Source organism: Talpa europaea (genome assembly GCF_964194135.1).
Source record: "Talpa europaea genome assembly, chromosome: 11".
NCBI classification, from domain to species: domain Eukaryota; kingdom Metazoa; phylum Chordata; class Mammalia; order Eulipotyphla; family Talpidae; genus Talpa; species Talpa europaea.
In genome coordinates this window covers 64,837,225-64,854,593 of record NC_140078.1, presented here as the reverse complement: position 1 = coordinate 64,854,593, position 17,369 = coordinate 64,837,225, and the positions used below count along the sequence as shown (strand labels likewise).

General features: G+C 34.2%; 1 protein-coding gene across 1 annotated transcript in view; it reads right to left on the bottom strand.

Moving 5' to 3' along the window:
• DNAH12 (dynein axonemal heavy chain 12) overlaps positions 1–17,369 on the bottom strand; it is a gene marked incomplete at both ends in the record, with an annotated part of 141,386 nt that overhangs the window by 45,500 nt on the left and 78,517 nt on the right. The window contains 9 exons of the mRNA XM_084248300.1: positions 598–760; positions 1,062–1,195; positions 3,346–3,540; positions 5,221–5,382; positions 6,354–6,546; positions 7,854–8,032; positions 8,558–8,857; positions 10,491–10,746; positions 12,989–13,155. Coding sequence (XP_084104426.1) covers positions 598–760; positions 1,062–1,195; positions 3,346–3,540; positions 5,221–5,382; positions 6,354–6,546; positions 7,854–8,032; positions 8,558–8,857; positions 10,491–10,746; positions 12,989–13,155 — 1,749 coding nt within the window. The remainder of the gene's footprint in view (positions 1–597; positions 761–1,061; positions 1,196–3,345; positions 3,541–5,220; positions 5,383–6,353; positions 6,547–7,853; positions 8,033–8,557; positions 8,858–10,490; positions 10,747–12,988; positions 13,156–17,369) is intronic.

Sequence of the window (17,369 nt, the reverse complement as noted above, 5' to 3'; positions counted from 1 at the left end):
ATTATAATAAAAGATATAAACCTATTTATAACAAAAAGTCAAGCCACACTTATATTCTCTCGGTATGCCAAAAAGTTGCTGATAATGGGCCTCCCCAGTGGCGCAGTGGTTGAGCGCTGGGCTGCGAAGCTGCCAGCAGCCTCTGCAGCTACGGTTCAATCCCAGGTCACAGGCAAGGGTCCCACATGGCGCGCAGACCTTTCCTGCCGCCCACTGCTCCCCTCAGCAGTGTATTTCGTCCGTCTGCCTGTTCTGTTTCCTGCTCTGGCTCTGGTGAATTCTCTCACCCTCCCGCTCTTCTGACTATACCCAGTGCTTGTATAAATAAATAAATCTTTAAAAAAAAAAAAAGTTGCTGATAATAAGTTGAGTCTGTTTGGCTTGAGAAACTTACTTTTCTAATTCTCTGGTTACTCATCTGTAAAATGGGGGTCACACTAATACCTCCTTTATTTCTATGAGGAATAATTGAAGGAATGTTTATGAAGCACATAACAGAGTGGTTGGCACTTTATATTCTTAGTAAATTGTAGCTCTTATTATTATTTCTCATATTTCCTATTATATACTACCATTTTGGGCAGCTCATCATATTACCTGAGATTCAGCAAAAGCTAATTTGTCAAGTCCGTTCACATATCTTTGCTTTGCTTTCATTACAGCAAGTCGCCTCTTAGTCAAAAGCTGTCGAAATGAGGCAATAAGTTCAAGATAAGAAGTAGGAGTAACATAGTTATGTCTTCCTAATTCGCTCAAAAACCTAAACAGGGGTGAAAAACAAAGAAAAAGAGTTTTGGGGGTTTCTGATGGCTTTCTAACTCTTTCTTCTACTCACTACTGAGTTTCTCTTAAACTTTGTGAGACACAACTGTAACTTTATAATAAATTTCCCCTTTTGTTAAAGCTAGATCAAGTAGTTTTTTATTACGTATAAGCAGTGGGTCTTAAATCACCAGAGATATTTAGAAAACACAGAAATTCTATTAAAATTTTGGGCTTTCACAAATATAGATGCTATAAAATATAAAGCATTGTTGTCATCAAAAATCATTACTATTAACCTTTCTGAAAGCTCTATAATGGAAGTGTGGAAGTGTTTACAGATTGGAACTATCTCTCGATGTTCAACTTCAGTAAGCTCCAGTGTTTCTAAGAATTTCACAGCTACCCGTTCAAGGGCATCTTCTGGCCATGGCTAAAAATAAGAAAAAGAAAAATGAAATTTAAGATTAGTCCCATTCCAACCAGGTATTGTGTCTTCCTATGTGAGAAGAATTTGGGATTGAGAAAATTAAAATCTTAATTGAGAAAACAGAATTAGGAAGACTAAGATCACAAGTAAATATTTAGTAAATATTTTCATACATTAAAATTTAGTAAATAGTAAATATACATTAAATTTAGTAAATTTTATACATTAATTTAGTAATGTATTAGTAAATATGATGATTTAGTAAATATTTTTATACATTAAAAATAAAGATAACACAATATAAAGGAAAGGTCAATGACGTGTTAATATCAAAAATATACTGCATTGCTTTTCTAACTTTTCCACTCACATGTGTAGCAGGCATTTCAAATGTATACCACAGTGGCAGAGATTGCTAGTTACTCACTAATACAATCTGTCACGACCTTCTCCTTAGCATTCAATTTTATTTTAGATAGCAGTATGCCCCCAAACATGTTTACACTTCCTAGACTCCCTTGCAACACAGAGTGGATAATAATATATAAGTGTTGTTGGGTAAGGACTTCAGGGAAGAGTATTTATAGAGGGTTGCATAGAATTTGACATGTGTCCTTTTTGCTCTATTTCCCATTATTCTTTTCTTTGCCTGGAACATACATGTGATATTTGGAGCTCTAGTAGCCACCTTAAGTCATAATATGACTTTGAGGAAAGATACCACATGCTAAAGATCACAAAGCAGAAAGAACTTGGGATTCTGATGACTTGGGTTAACCAACCACAGAAGGCCCAATATGCATAACTTTGGGTATCGACATGAGAGAAAAAACTCTACTGTTTAATTTGGGTTTCCATTACTAGCAGTCTATCACAATTCCAAATTATTACAAAATCAAAAACTGAACTTTTGATTTTCTTCCCCACAAATTCTGCTTCTTCTCCCCTCCCTTGTTTCAGTGAAATCGTGTCTTTGCTTTTCCTGGAATATACCAAACATGCACCTACTTTTGGGTCTTTTGACTTGCAGTTCCCTTTGACTAGAGCAGCCCACACCCCCCGCCCCCCCCCTAGATATCCACGGGGCTCACTGCATATCTCTGCTTGAGGGCCAGAGCACTCTTTCTACCACAGCTCGCCTTCCCTCATTATTCTTTCCCTTATCCTGAATTTCCTTCTGAGCACTTAGCAAAACTAGCCATATTTTTATTTATTTATTGTCTCCCATACCCACACTAAAATGTAAAGCCCATTAAAGCCAAACTTTGTTTTACTCTATTATTGTATTTATTTACACTATTGTCTTCAGTGCCTAAAACAGCACTTGTCAATAAATATTTGAACTATTTTTAATGAAGTAATTTATGCTAAATAATCAATCTATTAAATTATTAATAAGTGCTAAATTTATATTTACTTGCTGATTAGAATATATGACAAATTGCATTTCATTTAGATTCAATAAGATGCTGGCAATGTTTTTCTTTTGTAGCAAAAATTGATTTTAAGATCAATTTTTTTTTGAGAATTGGCCCTGTATCCCAGTGAAATTCAAACATTCCATTAGTAAAACTGTTATAACTAAATTATATTCGTGTGGCATTATTGTACTGATATATTTTAAACTTCAAGGCTTTTAAAGTTTCACCACTGAAATTTTGAAAAATGCCAGAATATGTTATGACATATATCACTAAACACATTGCAGGAGTTTATCTTATATTCAGAGTAATTCATTTAAATCATCCTGCTAATGATAAAGATTGTAGCAGTTAAAATGCTTATGATTAAAGTGATGAATTTATGTACCTTATTAAAGAATATTTTTTTGATTTCTAATATATTCCTCTATGTAACTAATCATTTTCATATTTCAGAGATTTACTGTCTCCACAATTAAACCTTTTGAACACCAAAATCATGGCATTTTATATCATTGTGACTGCTCATTTACTGATTGCCTTTTCTATCTTCCAGTCTAGAGTGTGAGATCCTTGTAGAGATCATGTAGGCTTATAAATCCCTGGTGACAAGTACTATATTTGTCACTAGGGTTTAGATTAAATGATCAACAGACATTTGCTGAATGTATATTAATGGTCCTCAAATAAGATTTCAGTAAAATCCCCAAAGATTTATAAAAAATTACAAACCTGAAACCAGTCAATAGTACAGCAATTGATGAGAGATGGGAACTGTCTCAAGCGATTTCGAAAAGCATCTCCAATGGGGCTAAAGGCCACTACAACATGAAGATTATCTTTGCAGCGATTCACAAAGAAAGCAAACAAGGCTAAGGGGCTGAGTTCTTCATGTTTATTACCAGCCTGAGCTATAGGACGAACACCCTAGGGAATATCACAAAATCAAAAAAACTCATAAAGTAAGCTGATCATAGAATATTAAGAATTTTTATTACACCCCTTGTAAATGTCTTATTTTTTTGTTTTTATAATAATAGAATGGCTTTAATATTGTTTGTATTTAGAATATTTCTTTCAATTTTATAATTGTATAATTTAAAAGCAAATATATGACAAGAATTTAACTTATAAAGATACTTATAAACAGTTTATCAATATATGTGTATAAGAGTATAACTCAACATTGTTTTTAGAAGAAAAATCTAAACAACTAAAGCATCCATCAGTAAGGGACTGGTTAAAAATATAAAACATCCACATATTGTAACTTTACACAATTGTTAAAAATGAGGTATGTCAATGTTACATGTCAGAGGGATTAAATAAAGTCCAAAATGTGGTCTTCAAAATTAAACGCACAGGATGGTGCATAATGTGGAAAGAAAACAATAGATCTTCTTTTACATTATCTTTTACATTAAAAAAAAACCAGTATCATTAAAGCAGAAACAGTGATGCAATTTAGTACCATGAGTATTGACCATAGCTATTTCTTGTGGATAAATTGGCTTATGTGACATGTGAAGGAAAGGAGTTCATAAAGCTGTTGTTGGATCATGCCATAAAACAGTTAAGCAATGGAAAATTTTTGTAGGAATGTGGTGAGAAAAAAAGATAAACAGTAGCTAAAATGTATAGGAAAGCTTAGGAAACCCCACTCCCCAAAGGTAACTATTCCTGGGATGAAAGTAAGGGGCACATAACCTACAAATTAGGAGAATTGCCATTCTCCAGCAGTCCTGGACACATCCAAGACATTGTCCAGATAAAAGCAGAGAAGTTGAGATCCTTTTTCCCCTGTTTCTCCTTCCCCACTCCAGGTCATAAACTCATAATGCATCATTTACTTATGCCCCACAGTCCATAAGTACATAATTTAATTTTCAGATCTCACAACAATCCTATGTAAGAAAAACTATTATGTGTATATAATAGTTTCATTCTACAGATGAGAAAAGGAGGGTGATGCTTGAAGTACCAGGGTAAGTCCATTTTACTACAAGTGCTATCACTGGAGGCTGAAATGAAGGAAGTAGGTGTGAGTGATAATATTCTATGGGTAAAAGCAGTTGTGGCAATGAGAAAGAGGAAATTATTAACAAGGATCTTACGCAGGCAGAAAGGTATTATAAACTGGGATCAAAGGACAAGATGCTTCACAATTGTATTTTTTGTCTTTAACTCACAAAGTATGACTTCTCAGATATATGAAAATCGTTAAAACAAGTAATTTTATTAAGACTTTTGAAAAATTTACTAACTGGCAGTGCACCATTAAAGTTAATCAGGTAGTATTTAAAAACTAGGTTTCCTCATATCACTGCAACCCTAAGATGATTTAAAATCTCCCATCACTCCTAAAACATGCTAAATAAGATCAAGTATATAAAACAAACTTTCATCATTATGAAAAATTGAATTTTAAAATTATTCAGAACTGTAAGCAATTCAAAATTCCCAAAAATGTATTTATGTAAGATACTTTTAAGTTTTAAATTACCCAAATCCTCTGCACGAACTATATTTATACTGAGGATTAGAGAAAAAGTTTCAAGATAAGAAAATTTCTGTGCTGGGAGCAGCACTCCCTAAAAAAGCATTTACCTCCATCACTTCTTGTTTTTCATCTGCTGCAAAAATGTTAGGTACTTCTCCAGTATTGAGCACACTGTCAATATCCTCTAGAAAAGATTCCTCTTTAATCTGAGTGTCCGTGATTAGAAAGACAGTCTTCTGGCCCTTCATGCCAACATTTCTTAATAGACTCTTAAAATAAAAATATATTTATAAGCAGAATATGGTGGACAGTTGTTTTTGTTTTCTGCCTTTCACCTGTTTTTGATAACACCTCAATTTTAAAATAATACCTCTCCCCACTTCTAGTGAGGCTGTCACTGGGTGGGAGACCCAAACTGGTCAGTTTCCCAAGCCCCTAGACATAGTCATTGATTCAGAGGGAGGCATGTGATTTAAAAGGGTCCAGACACAATCTAATTTGGAGATGGAGATGGAGTATATCAAGTTCAGTAATCTAGAACTGGTAAGGCCAACTGTGTTGCCTCACAGAATCAGTCTACTGTAGAAGAAAGCTAAGCAGGGGATAGAAGTCTTAGAAGATAGAGTAATTTCTGAGGACTTAGCCTTTAATTCAGTCACATGAAAAGTTTATCTACCTCTGGATACTTCAGCTATTGGAAAGTCAATAAATCTCTCCTTGGCTTAAACTGGTTTGAGTTATTTGTGTTTGGGTTTTATTTTTTGTCAATTGCAACCAAAGGCTGCATATAGAGCATCATTTCTGATCACAATGGAATAAAACTAGAAATCAATAACAAAAGGAAAATTGGAAAATCCAGAAATACATGGCATTTAAAGAACAGACTTTTAAATAACCAATAGAAAACTTCTCATTCCTTTGGCTAAGATCAGATGTTAAATAATGAATAGACCAAAGAAAAAATAATTAGGGATATGATAAAATTTCTTGAAACAAATGAAAATGAAAACCCTACATATCAAAACTTATGTTCAAAAGCAGTACTACTAAGAGGAAAGTGTATCATTGTACTTTAAAAAAGAAAACAGATCAGAATGAAAAGAAAAGGAAACCTACCAAATGGGAAAAAGTATTTATAAATCACAAATCTGATAAGGGATAAATGTATAAACTCTATAAAGAACTCATACAACTCGACAACTGGTATTATGTGAGACACTGGTTTTCCTCATTATCTTACCTTCAAATCCTCTCTCCATTCATGCATACCATAGCTCTTAGAAATTTCTGGTTGGAAAATGTTCAGTTTTGCCATGGATGTAGCCAGACAAGTTAAAGATTGACGGCCACTTCCTCCAAGTCCAACAAGCAGAGCATTTCCCCCAGACTGCTTTAGAATTCGACATATTCGTGACAAATGTTCCAATACATACCTATTGTGAAATATCAATATTACTATACTTGAAAATGCAAATGTATATTTGCATGTAACAAATTGTATATTGCATGTAACAAAATGTATATTTGTATGTAAAAATTGTTTTTACTTTCCTAAAAGGATGAACTTTGCTATCCAATATCTTACTATTGCAATTTGAAAGCGCTAATGACCAAAGAGTGTGATTTTTCAAAAGCATTTACAATTGGATAATTTGATGCCAAGGAAAACTAATTCAAAGCACAAATTCAGGAAATCTAATATACAAATTATTGAAAAAAGGTTAAGTTGTAATTGCTTATACTGAAAGTATATCATTACTTTTATTAAACACATTTTCAATCTTTTAATAGTACGATTTTTATGTGAGAAATAGAAAATCAATTGTTTACAAAATAGCAAATTCGGATATTGTCTCACCAGTAATGAGGAAAATTAAAATTAGAACCACAATAAGATACCATTACACTAACTTAGAAAGTCTAGCAATTCTGAGTGTTAGCAAAAACATGAGGAACAGTGGAAACTCTTAAAAACAGTAATCACTACAGTTCACGGGTGAATGGGAATTTCATGGGGACTACAACCGAGATGAAAATGCATGCATTGTACAAAAATGAAAAATGATGTTAAAAATATATAAAATAAAATAATAATTTAAAAAACAGTAATCACTTTTGAAGTTACTTCAGCAGTTTAGTAAAGTAGAAGATGTTTATATATGCTATGCTGACACAATAATTCCACTTATAGGAATATAGCCTAGAGAAATTCTTACATATGTACATAAGGACACATGATTTTCAAAACATTTTATGTAACTGCAAAAACCAGAAGCCACCTTGTCAATCTCAGAATGACTACATTGTGTTAAAATGATAAAATGAAATATAATAAAGTAGTAATAATTCATTTTTTTGTAAATAAAACAAACATGGAATAAAGCAACTTGAAAAATGCATACAGTATACTATTTATAAGCAGTTTTAACATGCAAAGTAAGATTGTGCATATATGTTTAAAACACATATGTGTAGTAAAAATCCAAAGAAACACATGAGTTTCTTTTTTACTCTTGCAAGACATGATGGAGAGATGCAGTGAGGGAGCACTGACTTCACAAAGATCTTTAAACAAACTGCTAATATTTTACATCTTAATCTGGGCAGTGCTAGAATGTTATTCACTGTATTTTTCTTTATACCTTTTTGTGCTTTAAAATTTATCTTGTGCATTGAATTTTATTTTGTCCCTTAAAATTTTACAATAGCAATTGAAAGCATCAATATGAAATGTAGATACCTAAAAATGACAAGATTCATTCTTGTTTTGTGAGTCTGATTATACTCATCTAAGCATTGCTCCACGATTTCACTAAACTTATGAATACTTGGAATTTCAATATAAACCCTGTAATCTCCTTCAAGGTCAGGATTCATGTAGTCACCAAACATGAGATTTCTTAAGTCTTCTTCAGTTACCTATAGAACAGAAATCAACAATTCACAAAATCTGAAAATGTTTCTAAAATAAATTTAAAATGTTTAAAATTTTTTTGTCCATGTAAACCATATGATCAATTAGATTACTGTATTAAACATTATGGTAGTAAATAATATACTTTAAAAATTAATACCTGAAATGATATCTTTAGAAAATAAAAAGTGTTTTTTAACATGCACGTTGCCGACCCCCCACCTCTTCCCAGACTGGAGAAGTCATCTGAGAGAGTTTCATTTATAGAGTAGTTTCTAAGAGATAGCCACCATGTTAAGCACTTTGCCTCTATTACATCATTTAATTCCTACCATATAAGGTTATACTCTTAAAATAAGTTCTGTGTTACATATTTAATACCTCTGAAAACAAATATTCTAAAAATATCTATTTCTGAGGAAAATGGAGCACATACTCAAAAAGAAGCTACAGTATTTCTAAAAAATAAGTTGATAGGAACTATTATATTGCTATAACTTAGTAAGTTTTTAATCACTAAATATACTCACTGGTGCATTCTCTTTCCTCAAATGTGAAAAGATACTATCAAATGATTCTTTAAAATGTTCTTTTATAACAGTTTTTGTTAAATTGAAGAGCCAATTTCGATCATCATCATTAATGAGGCGATCGTAAAACACTCGGAAAACCTCATGCACAAACAGACGGATCATAATGTTCTTGTTCTCCACAGCATCTTTTTCCATAAGTAAGCAGCCCCGGATGACACGTGCAAAATCCCGCAAGTTGAAAGTGTAATGTGATTTTGTGGGAGTAGGTAAAAGATTTGCCATGGATTGTTTATATATCTGAGTATGAAAAAAGGAACAAAGAAAAATAAAATACTTGTCATCAGCAAAGTCATGCAACAAATAGTTTATTACACAAAATATTTTATTCATCCTATCAGATTATGTAGGTTTGGAAATTTATACAGCGCTAAGACTAGGATGGCACATCTCTTTATTTTGATTCATAGCACTCAGTCAAAGAATATAAAGTTGAGGGAACTTATATTGTGTTGACCCACAGGAGCCTGAAAAGTGACATTGTTGTTGTATTTAAAGATAGATATGCCGAGGCTAAGTAATTAACAAAAACTTTAGTAGTAAGTAAAATCGGGTAACTCATTCTGAATGGAGGATGAAACAATCTCCTTTGGAATACTACTGACTTCAAAACAAATCAAGGTGTGCCCTCCCTTCCCTTCTGTCTCTCATTTTCTCTTTCCCCTTCTTCTGTCTTAATGGGAGATAAAATGGAAATCAAGTATATTTTTATTATATGGTGAATTTATTCAATACTTCTTTAAGAAATTTATTATTATTTTATTTATTTATTTTATCATTTTATTTATTTATTTATTCATTCATAGAGGCATGTTTTATTTATTTATTTATTTGTTGGTTTGTTTGATGGTTTGTTTATACATGCACTGGGTACAGTCAGAAGCACGGGAGGGTGAGAGAATTCACCAGAGCCACAGCAGGGAGCAGAGCAGGCAGAAGGACCGAAGTACACTGCTGAGGGGAGCAGCGGGCGGCAGGAGAGGTCTGTGCGCCATGTGGGACCCTCCTCCGGTGGCCGGGGAGCAGCTGGGGATTGAACTGGCGCTGCTAAGGCTGCAGGCAGCTTCAAAACCCAGCGCTCAACCGCTGCGCCACCGGGGAGGCCCAATAAATAAATCTTTTAAAAAAAGAAAATAATGGAATGATTTTAGGGAGAATTTTGCTATTGGTTGCAGTGATCCCAAAATTAAACCCACTTTATGAAGACTACAAAAAGCTTATCTCAATGATATTATCACCAACTTACCTCTAATACTTTCTTTTATTATTACTGATGAGATTAGCTCTGGCCTCTGAACAGAGGAAAACAATACATCCTAATTAAATTAAAAATTGCTCTATGGCCATAAGGGTAGTCTTGTTTCCTGTTTCCACCCTTGTGTTTACTTACTATTATTGATACTTCATTGATACTTATAAGTTATGTAGGCTGATTTGTTAAAAATGTATTTATAAACTGCTTAAATTTCCTCTTCTAGAAAAACATGAAAAATGGGAGGGAAGACAGAAGAGAAAAATCTAATAATTAGGAAAACACTTAGGAAGTAGCAGTTGTTTCCATAAAGCAACTTTGTGAAATAGGTATTATCTCCATTTCTGTGATTAAACAATTGAGTTTCTGGAAGTTCAAATGACTTGCTCAAGGTCATACAATTAGGAAATAGCAGCCATGGCTCAACCTCAATTAGATTCCATAATTTCAAAGTTTATGATCTCCCTGTTCTCAAACTTCCTTAACAGCTTCCCTGACATTGAAGACTTAAGTAGATGGCTAAGGGAAGAAATGTCTAAAAAATAAATAAAATAAGGGCCAAATGAGGAAAATATATATTAAAATACTTAGTATAATTTGCATAATGCTGAATTTACTCACCTCCATAGTCCCAGTGACAATGTGGTTTCCAATTACAAAGTACTCTGGATGAAAATCACGAGTTCTAAGGTAGAATGCTACAATTGAGGAGAAGATTCGGACCATGGTTTCATCACTGAAGGTATTAATAGTGCAAATGTTGAAATGTCGAATAAAACGGGGAGTGACCGGATTTCTTCCACCACCTGGAGGACCCATGGCTGCAATCAGTTCTATGTCAACCAATGTGATTTTACTTGTGTCCTTAAGGTCATACCTTCAAAGCACACAAAAATTCCAAAGCAATCAGTTATGAAGCCAATAAAGTGGAATGAAATGCAGACCTTCCTAAAAATGTGATCTGACTTTGGCTTCTCTAAAAGGAATAACTTTTAGATAATGCTTGGAGTAGGAGAGAAATTTTTTGGAGAATTTTTATCAATATGTTTTATTAAGTTAATATTGGCTTACATCAAATTTTCCATAATAGAAGTGCATGATCCCTCTTTAGGCATTGTTGCCATAATGCACCCAATACCACAGGCCCAGGGGCTCCATTCCTTCTTTGTGAAATCAGCCAGAAAGGGAAAGACAAATATACCTGAGGGTTTCACTTATATGTGGAATATGAAAACGAAACAAAACAGGGCTAAAAGATAAAATCAAACTAAAAAACTAACTCTTGAAACCTGACCATGGAATGGGGGCAACCAGAGGGAGACAAGAGGGAGAAAGTGAGGATGAGAACAAAAGGAGAGAATTCTTTTTAAAGCAGCACTCTATTACTCCTTTCTATCTGTTGCCCAGATTCTGGCTATCTAATATCTCTTTTCCTCTTACCCTCCCCTTTCTTTCCTCTTACTTTTCTTTCCAATTTGACTTTCTGATTTTCTTCTTCTTACCCCAAATCTAAAAACATGGATGAAAGCTCAATCCTGTTTGCAACTAGCTAGGATAGTCTATTTTGCTTATGTCAGTTCTGGTTAGTGCTTGTTGTCCTGGAGTAATTATTAATAACACTCCCCTTTTACTTTCAGAAATGTTCCAGTTTGAACAATGAATTAAACTGTGATCCTTCTTAAGTAAAGTCTTTTTTTTTAAGATTTATTTATTTATTTATTTATACAAGCACTGGGTACAGTCAAGAAGCACGGGAGGGTGAGAGAATTCACCAGAGCCAGAGCAGGGAGCAGAGCAGGCAGAAGGACCGAAGTACACTGCTGAGGGGAGCAGCGGGCAGCAGGAGAGGTCTGCGCGCCATGTGGGACCCTCCTCCGGTGGCCGGGGAGCAGCCGGGGATCGAACCGGCGCTGCAGAGGCTGCAGGCAGCTTCGCAACCCAGCGCTCAACCGCTGCGCCACTGGGGAGGCCCAGTAAAGTCTTGATTTTCTTCTTTTTAGCTCAAATCCTACCTTCAGAACAATTATCTATATATATTTGTTATATAAAAAGTTACCTATTAGGGAATAACAAAACTCCAAAGAAGTTTTAATCAGAAGAGGCATTTAAATAACTCAGTTTAGATAGAACCACTGAAGTGAAAAAGTGCTTATTTCCAACAGGCCACTAAATCCTGCAAAAGGGGGATTTGGAAAAAGCCACATAGCCAGTCTTTAATCTCAGAACACTGAGAAAGTTTAAAATAAAATATAGCTTTTGGTAACAACCCTAATAATTGTCAGCAGGAGATTAGGTAAGCAAATTATGACATTAAATAGTATTAATACTAAATAGTTTTAAAACTCAATAATATGAATGAGAGACAAATAATATGGATAGGTGTTTAAGATAGATATTTAAGTGCAAATAAGTTGTAAAATATTATGCACAACATTAGTATTTTTTAAAAAATAAAAATATATTCATATAAAAAACCCTGGAGGAACAGGGAATACACTATTATCAGCAATTCTCTCCTAGGCAGAATTCCAAGGACATGCAGTAGTAACAAAAATGTAACAAAATAGAACTTAACCACAAAATTAGTTTACTCTGGATTTGTAATAAAAATAATGGCATATCAAAGATTAGGAAAGTACATATTTAGAGAAGGAAATGAGGAATTAATTTTAACTAAAGATATGTTATATAGAAATGAACCATTGAGAGTCACAGAAAATGTGAAGCATTTAAAGTGATAGGATCATAGGGGGCAGATTATGGTGCCTTGGAAACTACCCATAAATTCTAAGCCATAAGGAAATGGTACTTTGAAAGATTTGTAAATTACTTTCAATAATTAAAAATAATAGTTGAAAGGAAAGAATTTATTACATTGTTGAATAAATATACTTCCAATACTGAATTATTCATCAGTTAGCTAACTCACATTCAGAGGTGTGAATAGCTTCCGAATGCATAGAAAATTTTAAAATTTCTGTATAGGAAAATCTGAGCAATCATTTTTTTTCCATAAAAACTTGGGGTAATGTATTATTTTGCTGTGAGAAACTAAAGGAGAAAATGAGAATAACATATGACTTCAGGATGATTAATTAAGACATCAATTAAATAGTTACCAATGCCCACAGTCAAAAAACTGTCGTAATAATTCAAGAGGAGGTTGAGCTCCATATTTCTCTAATGCAGGCATATTCATGTCATCTATAAAAATTATGCACTTCTTTCCCATAGGTGGCCCAAAGACTCCTTTGCGTCTTTTATCCAATCTAGACATAATAATGTTCTAAAATATAAAGAAGAAAGAGTAGTGTATTTAAAGCCATACTTACACCAGGGAAAAAAGGAATTTAATAAACTAAGTAATATTGAACAGCACTATGTACATATGTGATTATTTATATTTATTCATATTTAAGGTGACACTAAACTTCATGTACACATCATCAAAGAACATTACTGAAATCCTACTATGTGCTCAGAATTGTTACATATATACATATCTATATACTTAATATTTTTTTAAATAATAAATTTTATTTTTATATTCCCCCATACAATTGCAAACGCCCCATTCTGACCCCAATCCTTCCCCTCCCGCCCCCCAACCCCTAAAAAGTGTCTCTGGTTCATAGTTTTCTGTTGATTTTGATTTTCACTTTCTTATATTCATTTTCCTGGTCCCTTATTTAAGTTCTCTAGATTCCTGCTATGAGTGAGACCATCCGGTATTTTTCTTTTTCTTTTTGGCTTATTTCGCTGAGCATGATCCCTTCCAGCGCCATCCATGTTGCTGCAAATTGCATGTGTTTATCTTTTTTGAATGCTGAGTAATATTCCATGGTATATATGGACCACATCTTCTTGATCCAGTCATCTATTTTTGGGCATTTGGGTTGTTTCCAAAGCTTAGCTATTGTAAACAGTGCTGCTATAAAGATAGGGGTGCAGGTGCTCTTTGGAATTGATGTTTCTGTGTCCTTTGGGTAAATACCTAGGAGTGGAATTGCTGGATCATATGGAAGCTCTATGTTTAGTAGGTCTAGAAATCTCCACACAGCTCTCCATAGTGGTTGGACCAGTTTGCACTCCCACCAACAGTGCAGAAGAGTTCCTTTTTCTCCACACCCTCGCCAACATTTGTTGTTGCTAGTTTTTTTAATATGTGCCATTCTCACTGGTGTGAGATGGTATCTCATGGTAGTTTTGATTTGCATTTCCCTGATTACAAGTGATGTTGAACATTTTTTCATATGTCTGTTGGCCATTTGCATTTCCTCTTCAGAGAAGTTTCTTTTTAGCTCATCTGCCCATTTTTTGACTGGATTATTTTCTTTGTTTTTGTTGAGTCTTAGCTCTGTAGATTTTTGTGATCAGTCCTTTATCATTAGCGTTGTGTGCAAAAATGTTCTCCCAGTCGGTGGGGTTCCTCTTTGTTTTTGTTATTGTCTCTTTTGCTGTGCTCTTTAATTTTATGTAGTCCCAGCTGTTTATCTGTCTTCACTATTACTGCTTTGGGTGATGTGTCTGTAAAGATGTCTTAGATGTGCAAATCCCGTAGTGTTTCGCCTATATTTCCTTCTATGTATTTTATGGTTTCAGGTCTTATGTCTAGTTCTTTAATCCATTTTGAGTTGATTTTTGTGTATGGTGTGAGGTAGTGGTCAAGCTTCATTCTTTTGCATGTAGCAACCCAGTTTTCCCAGCACCATTTATTGAACAAACTTTCTTTGCTCCAATGCATAGTCTTTGCTCCTTTGTCAAAGATTAGTTGACCATAAATCTGTGGGTTTATTTCTGGATTTTCTATTCGATTCCATTGGTCTGTATGTCTGTTCTTGTTCCAATACCATGCAGTTTTGATGATTATGGCTTTGTAGTATAGTTTGAAGTCTGGGAGTGTGATGCCTCCATTTCCTTCTTTTTTTTTCAGTAGAGCTTTGGCTATTCGGGGTTTTTTGTGATTCCATATGAATTTCATCAATAATTGTTCTATTTCTTTGAAGAATGCCATTGAGATTTTGATTGGAATAGCATTGAATCTGTATATTGCTTTTGGTAGGATGGCCATTTTAATAATGTTTATTCTTCCAATCCATGAGCAGGGGATGTCTTTCCATTTCTTTGTGTCTTCTTCTATTTCTTTTAACAGTGTTTTATAGTTTTCTTTGTATAGGTCCTTTACCTCTTTTGTTAGATTTATTCCCAAATATTTGATTTTTTTTAAACCCCAAAACCAGTAGAAGAAAAGAAATAATAAAAACCAAAGCAGAAATAAATGAAATTGAAACTAAAAAAACAATCCAAAAGATCAATGAAACCAAGAGCTGGTTCTTTGAAAAAATAAATAAAATAGACAAACCCCTAGCCAGGCTCACAAAGGAAAAAAGGGAGAAAGCACAAATACACAGGATCATAAATGAAAGAGGAGAAATCACAACGGACACAGCAGAAATCAAAAGAATAATCAGTAACTACTATGAACAGTTATATGGAAACAAGTTCAACAATCTAGAGGAGATGGACAAATTCCTACAACTCTACAATCACCCAAAGCTAGATAAAGAAGAAATAGAACACCTAAACAGACCAATTACAAGCAGCGAAATTGAAATGGTAATCAAAAACCTCCCCAAAAACAAAAGCCCAGGACCTGATGAATTTACAAATGAATTCTACCATTCTAACATTCAGAGACGAATTAGTGCCTATCCTTCACAAACTCTTCCAAAAAATTGAGAAGGAAGGGACAATACCAAACACGTTCTATGAAGCCAATATTACACTAATACCAAAACCGAATAAGGACAACACAAAAAAGGAAAACTATAGGCCAATCTCCCTAATGAACACTGATGCAAAAATCCTCAATAAAATTTTAGCTATCAGAATCCAACAATGTATCCATAAGATAATTCACCACGACCACGTTGGATTCATTCCAGGGGCACAAGGATGGTTTAACATCCGAAAATCAATCAACGTTATCCAACACATCAACAAAAAGAAATATAAAAACCATATGATAATATCAATACATGCTGAGAAAGCTTTCGACAAAGTGCAACACCCATTCATGATAAAAGCCCTTGAAATTCTTGGGATACAAAGGAACATACCTGAACATCATAAAGGCCATCTATGACAAGCCAACAGCCAGTATCATTCTCAATGGTGAAAAGCTGAAAGCAATTCCATTAAGATCTGGAACAAGACAAGGATGTCCACTCTCACCACTGCTTTTCAATATAATACTGGAAGTCCTAGCCAGAGCAATAAGACAAGAGAAAGACATCCAAGGAATCCAAATAGGAAAAGAAGAAGTCAAACTATCACTATTTGCAGATGATATGATAATATACATAGAGAACCCCAAAATCTCCACAGAAAAACTAATTCAACTCATCAATCAATTCAGTAAAGTGGCAGGATACAAAATCAACATGCAAAAGTCAGTAGCCTTCCTATACACAAACAATAAATCTGAAGAAGAAGAAATCAAAAAAACCATCCCTTTTATTATATACTTAATATTATACACACCGATGCACACACAATTTTCCTCATTGGATATCCCAATACAGTTGTTAACTTAAACTTACCTTGTATCTATAAGCACTAATCTAAGTGTGTAGGATTTTGAAGTTAAGGCCTAAAACAACAGAAATGAGCTCCATAGGTAAGGAGGAATGGAGAGACATAAATTTAGGAATGAATGATTAAAATGGTGATTAGAAAAGGTCTCATGCAGTACTTTCATTGAGGCAACATTTGGGGGTAAAGAGGGGGATACAAGCTACATGTTTCCTGCCACAGAAGGTCAAACAAAAGTCCCTGGTTTGAAGGATCTTTCATTTACAGAACTTCAATAAGCACAGGAAATGTTCCTAAAGACAATCTGGTAGAATGTAGAAAGAACAATCAAAATGATCCACTCTGCTTTTTCCACTCGCTCTCCTTAGTTCACTTCCTTTTCCCCCACTCCTTACTTCCACCTTCTCTTCTCCAGTTAAGAAATTGATGCTTCTTCTCATACTTAAAATGTGACAAAGCTCATTAATCCAGTATTAATATAAAAATGTTCAAACTTTTGCACACGCACGGTGTGAGGTAGTGGTCAAGCTTCATTCTTTTGCATGTAGCAACCCAGTTTTCCCAGCACCATTTATTGAACAAACTTTCTTTGCTCCAGTGCATATTCTTTGCTCCTGTGTCAAATATTAGTTGACCATAAATCTGTGGGTTTATTTCTGGATTTTCTATTCAATTCCATTGGTCTGTGTGTCTGTTCTTGTTCCAGTACCATGCAGTTTTGATGATTACGGCTTTGTACTATAGTTTGAAGTCTGGGAGTGTGATACCTCACACCATGCACAAAAACCAACTCAAAATGGATTAAAGAACTAGACATAAGACCTGAAACCATAAAATACATAGAAGGAAATATAGGCGAAACACTACATGACATGCACCTCAAAGACATCTTTACAGACACATCAC